The sequence below is a fragment of the Aplysia californica genome, unplaced genomic scaffold (assembly GCF_000002075.1).
Source record: "Aplysia californica isolate F4 #8 unplaced genomic scaffold, AplCal3.0 scaffold00128, whole genome shotgun sequence".
Lineage (NCBI taxonomy): Eukaryota > Metazoa > Mollusca > Gastropoda > Aplysiida > Aplysiidae > Aplysia > Aplysia californica.
This window is the reverse complement of record NW_004797398.1, coordinates 912501-918800: the sequence shown is the minus strand read 5'-3', so window position 1 is coordinate 918800 and position 6300 is coordinate 912501. Positions and strand designations below refer to the sequence as shown.

Here is a 6300-nt window from a genome sequence, read left to right as displayed (position 1 = left end):
ACATTATTAGGTTATGAGGCGTGATCTAGCTCCTAATTTAACTCTTTTTTCATCTGGGCGAATCAAGGAGAGAGAGAGAGAGAGAGGGGGGGGGGGGTTAGATTCAATGTGTCTGGAAGCGTTGAATCCAACCCATCACCTTTAAAATGCAAGTTGTATTCTAAGGCATTTCACAAGAATGCTCGCACGGACATCATGACTGTTTTACGTAAAGTTTTTTTTTTTAAGTAAGTCTCGTCAAGCAAACATCTGAGCCTACAAATTCCAGTTGAATGACGTATTAAGACTTTATGGAAACAACCACAGAATCTGTGAAGTAATAGATCTAATTTAAGTTAATACTGGAATTATTTTATAGACAAATGATTGATCTTCATATTATGTTTTCACGCCAGTCTCAAAGCGTGACATTTATTGTCATACAAGGTTGCTCAATGCAAATGAAACACGTAGCTGCTTTACCGTATGTGTTTTGAATTTTACCTGATTTCCCTTTGTAAACTCACCGCTGTCTGTGGTGTAGGTGTTCCCTCCTTGTCCTTCATTTGGTTCCAAATAGAGTCAAATGCTATAGTGAACCAAAATTACCTCTAGAGTTCCCTGTCTTGGAAATTGTAATACAAGTCTTTAGTTTATGTAGAGTACAACAGTTCCTTGATAGCCTTCGCGTAAATAGAAAACTGGAATTCACTTCTTGTTGTGTTGGCGCACATTGTTCTGCACGACCGTTGGTGGAGAATCTATTTTTAAGAAAATGAAGGAGCAAAAGTCTCCTTTCTAGAAGTTACCAGTTGAAAGACCCCATTATTGCGTATGATGTTGAAACAGTGTGAATCGTAGTGGCTGCAGGAGGAATACTCGCCAGTTCATCATATCGACACTTCACGATACATGTAGTTGCGTGTGCATTACGGCAGTGAATTTGAAAGGGGTTAACATATATATAATTAGGATCGTTGGTCTTCTCTATGACGCATCAGAGACATATGAAGTTTTCCTAGATCTGGCCTTCATTCTTTTCACCAGCGGCTCAGAGGCCAGGATAAGACCCGTGGCTATAAATAAAACACCCATGTAATGGTAGACGCCCCGGAATGATCCTGTGGTGTCCTTGAGCCAGCCGGCCACAAGATGGTCCATTGACGTAATAAAGCCGTTGATGAGGAAGAAGGCCGACAAGATGTGTCCGATATAGTCAGGTCCCAGCACGTCTGCTATGATGACAGGCAACAGGACGTAGAAAGTATCAACGGTGAGCCCTGCTGCAACCTGCACGCTAATCATCAGAGGGAAACTGTTGAAGAAATCCATGAACTGCATGAGTACACCGATCCCCATCTGGCAGACGACGCCCACCAACATCCGGTTGACGCACGGGAAGTCCGCCAGGGCTCCTATTGCCAGTTTGCTCAGAAGGTCACAGGTACCCGTGACTGTCAACAAGACCGCCGTCTGGCCAATGGCGAGACCGTTCTCCGCACCTATCACAGGCATGTAGCCGTAAACAGCTTGGGTGTGGACCCCCAACCCCGAGGCAAGAATAAGGATGATGGCAAGAGGCGAACTGTACACTGAAAATGTTTTTGTCTGCTTCAACTTTTGTATGCACGAAAGTGGCGCTTCCTCGTCGTTGTCACCGTTGAGCTGAACGTCTACAGGCCCGTGCGGAATAGCAGGCAAAGAACACAGTATCTGGCTTTGTTTACTATCATTTTGTTGCCCACTTGACTGGTTGGCCGCCAATACACCCAGGGACGGGGCACTGATGTACTGGACAAAACTGGACTGGCATATTTTGTCGATGACAGATGTACTTGCTGATGTTTTTTTATTCCTCAAGGACAATTTGTGAACATTCGTTTCGTAAAGGAAGTTTTGGATTCCCCTACCGTTCTTCTCTTCGTTTAAGAAACTGCAACTTAATGATGCTTTTCTGCGATTTTCACTTATGCTAATTCGTTTTTCTGAATCCTTGTTGAAAATATATTTTATACATTCCTTTTCTGATAACCTGTCCTCTCCTACCTTTTCCGTTTCAATAAGAATACCGGTATTATTAACACTTTTACGCTGCTCCTTTGATATATCAATGGCGTGATGTTCAGAGGGAACACACGGTAAAGTCGGGGACTTTGTGTCTACATCACTTGAGGTTGGTGGGATGCTGGAGGAAATAGACTTAGCGTTCAGATTTGAAGCTGCCGGGGCAGCGTACATTGAAGTGGGCCTAAATAACATGGTGGCTGGTATACAGTGTAGATTGAGGCCCGCCAGAAGCATGACAGTCCCCCACAGGCCGTAGTAATCCAACAATGCCTGTGTGAAGGGAGGTCCTCCGATGGTGGCCACGCTCAAGCCCAAGCCAGCTGTGGCTGTGGCGAGGGAGAGGCGTCGTTTGAAGTAACAGCCCAGTAGCGCCATCTGTGGAGCTATCATAAGCCCAAAGGAGAAGCCAGTGACGGCGAACATAGCGTCGGTGAGGTAGATAGAGGGCGAAAAGGCGATGACAAGAAGGGCGAGGGCGTTGGCGACGGCCCCACTCAGAGCGATCGTCCGAATGGTGAATCGTGGCAGAAAGAATATGGGGAGCAGAAGATTGCTCAGAGCCACCATGGCCGCGGACAGACCAAAAGCCAGAGTGGTCATTGTAGCTGAAGCTTGGTACAGTTCTAAGAACTCCATCAAAAGCAGCGCCATGGAACGTATGACAGTCATGAGGCACATCGTGGTAGTGAACGCCCCCAGCATCACAAACCACGCCCAGCCGCGGTCCACGGGGAGCTCGGGAAGTTTGCGAGTCAGGGCGGCGGGGCCAGGAGCTTGTGTGTCCTCCAGCATGGTATGATTTTCCCACGTCAAGGCGTCAGAGATATCGGCTGGTCGGTTATTTTCTTCTTCACGGTCTGTCCCCATGATGCAAAGCATCAAAGCACAATTTGCTCAAAGATGCCCAGACATACTGCACATCTCTTTCACTTCTTTCCTCGAAATTCAGCAGGAGCCAATCCCATCACAGAGCACTGTTCTCCACAGCCCAGATCTGAGGAGAGAGAGAGAAAGAATACATTATTTTGAATCATAAGACCCCCAAATCTTGGCTGTTTCTCTGACAACATTGATCGTGGATATTTGGGGGGATTTTTTGTCCTCGTCAACTTATACATTATGAACCTTCCAAAAATCCAAATGTACACTCTGACTTGATCGAGGAACAAATGAATTAGATCTACAGTATTCTGAAATAGCAATAAGTCCACAGTATTACCTCCGCATGATATTTGAGACGAATCTGTTTCCGCCAGTACTGCCGATGTGCATGATCCGAAGGAACAATTAAGGGGGGGGGGGGGGGCAACACACTCTAGAACTCAAAGTAACTACACGTGTATCCGTGTTCTCGATCAAAGTAACATGAATTACATTATGACAACCAGAGCTGAGCTATACTGGGTAACCAGTATTTTTTAACTTTGTCGTACCCATACGTATATGTGCCTGCCTTCTTTCCTTCCTCACTTTCAGGCGTCTTTTTTCTTGATCACACCAAGTGACCAAAAGGTCCACTCTCCCAAATTTGCGTAGTTCTATCTAATGGGGCGTTGTATCTCATCACAACAACAACAAAAAGTACAGAAAGAAAGAAAAACAGAAAAAACAAAAGAAGGAAGAAAGGATGAAATATTTCAAGATTTAAAATGAAGTATTCATTTGAAAGGCCTTTGGCCTATACATCCACACATTTTAACATATGACTCGGCAATTCCATAAATTGGTGCAGCTCATCAGATATTTTACATAAATTGGACTCTCACGCACACACGCACTCACGGACGCATGCAGAAACAAACAAACAACATACACACGAAAACTGGCAGCAAAAAGTTTGTGATTTATGAGGGCACATCAAATTCCATGTTGCTCATCGTGGAAAAAATTCAAAGTGAAAAAGGAAGTCGTAAAGATGTAGCCTTAAGAAGTTACATGTATAAAGAAAAATTGTTAAAATAAAGCTCCGAACAACTCTACGGAAGCCGAAAAGAAGTCCAGACGAAACTAACAACGTCTATGAGAATGGTTACATTACAAACATCTACACGAAACGGTTTCGAAAGGTCATACTTGTAATGCTTGTACTTGTATCAGACGGCCGTGCCTAACTAAAGTCCCGTCAGTGTTTCAATTTATTTCGTCATGGTACCGACAGCAACCTTCCAGATTGGCCTGTGTTATTTTTATTAGCTAGATTCAGGTAATAAGGAAAGAATTCACTTCCTGGATTTGGATGATTTTAAGGGTAAGGGATAAGGTTATCCAGTCCTAACCCTAACTATTTGGCTAACCCTAACGAACACCCTTACCTTATAATATTACCCGAATCCGGTAAATGAGGAAAAAACATGCACATCTGGAAACCGCCGTCTTCTGTACAGAGATCCCCCGAATAATATAATATGTATACTCCCAAACTCGTCTTATTTACACAACACAGATAAATATCTACATATTCTAATTTATTTACCGGAAAGCAACAGTTGTCTTACGTACTACCTCACCTCAGCATTGTCGACACATAACTAACATCACTAACAACAGTACAATGAACGTATTTTTATCTCGTCCATAGGCCTACGCAGAGATGGAAACACGATGATACACCACCGCCCTTTGAATGCCAGTATCGATATCTGGGCTGAATCAAAGATAGTACTATCATTGGCTGAATACGTGTAACGATGTTCCTACTCGCGAGTACTTTTTCGAAAGATATCACAAATCTTAGCGAGGTAGCGTAGTAGCGTGCCTATAATTTTCGTTTCGTTAGCCGAGTCCTGAGAAACAGAGTACCTTTTCTTGGATCTTGAATTCAATCCAAAGATTTGACGCGGATAAAGCGCCTTTTTTTTTGGATAAGATATTGTACGTATCGGTGGCATTGGTCGTGGTCATGATCGTTAAATAGCCTATAGATCGACAACTTACTGACCATCTCCTTGACCTCACAGGCTCATTATCTCCATAATATTGGTATCATCTATTCTTTGCCAGTATAATTAATTATACTTGTTTTTAAAAAAAAGATTATTCTTCGTATTATGTTCATGAAAGAACAAGCTTAAGCGGGGCTCTCGTTGCCTAGAGATTAAGGTGTTCCCCTCTTATTCAAAGGTCCCGGGTTTGAATCCGGATAGCGACGGGAAAATGTTCTTCTCTAAAATTATCTCCTTTTACCTACTTTCCTTCTCTCTTGCAATATTCTGTGGTCTGCTTTCGTCTCCACTTTCTTTCCCCCAAGCCCTCACCTCCTTTGCCCCCTCCTCTGGGCTCCTGGCTCTTTCTGCAGCCTTTCTACTGCTACTCCTTGGCTCCTTCTTACTGCTGTCTTTCAACCATACCCCTGATTTTCTGGTAGGAAAGATCTACACCTAGCCTTCTTGGACAAGGGCGAAAAATCTCGGAGGTCCCGTGTGCAAGCTGCGCACTTTAAAGATCCCTTGGCGGTTCAAAATCGATAAAAGTAGGTTTCGGCCGCCATCCGGGCAAAAATTCAAAATTTCCTAGCAATTGAAAATGTTTGGTGTGTCCCGCGCGCTCACATGACTTTATGCAGTTGCAAGCACCGTAAAACACTTACAAAAAAAATAAATAATAACTTAACCCTTAATTTTGTATGTCCTTCCAATAACTACATGTGTATGTGTGTGTGTGTATGTGTGTGTGTGTGTGTGTGTGTGTGTGTGTGTGTGTGTGTGTGTGTGTGTGTGTGTGTGTGTGTGTGTGTGCGTGTGTATGTTATATTTAACAGGAAACAGCAAATTTTTGTTAATGTGGAGATCAATAAAATTCTGTTTTATCCTATTTTTTACTTTAGTTGTCGATGATGGTGGTAGTAGTAACAACAACAACGAAAGTAGCGTCAATATTGTTGTTGTTGTTATTGTTGTTGTTGTTGTTGTTGTTGTTGTGTTATACCAATGTTTATGGCACAATAAAACATGTAGTAGGCCTATGGTTAGGCTATTCGAAAATTGCATGCTAAAAGTAATGCTCAAAAAGGTAACCCATTTATTAAAGTATTCTAGTTAGATATCAATATTGACACCACGAAAATGTAGTTAGTCAAAGATGATTAATTGCAGTAGGGCCTATTACAGATTCGACACCAAGCGCTATACAACCCAGTATTTCGACAAGATTCTGTGTGCCGCCTATCAACATTCGGCTATTTTCAAGTGGCTATATTTAGTGACCAGTGTGATCCCATTGGCGGTCACTGCTCTCTCTCTCTCTCTCTCTCTCTCT

General features: G+C 43.0%; 1 protein-coding gene across 1 annotated transcript in view; it reads right to left on the bottom strand.

Annotated features, from left to right (window-relative positions):
• Positions 1-373: 373 nt before the first annotated feature.
• LOC101864381 (monocarboxylate transporter 12) overlaps positions 374-6300 on the bottom strand; it is an 8174-nt gene continuing 2247 nt past the window's right edge. The window contains exon 2 of the mRNA XM_005096411.3: positions 374-3040. Within this exon, the coding sequence (XP_005096468.1) occupies positions 967-2925 (1959 nt within the window). The 5' untranslated portion in view covers positions 2926-3040 and the 3' untranslated portion in view covers positions 374-966. The remainder of the gene's footprint in view (positions 3041-6300) is intronic.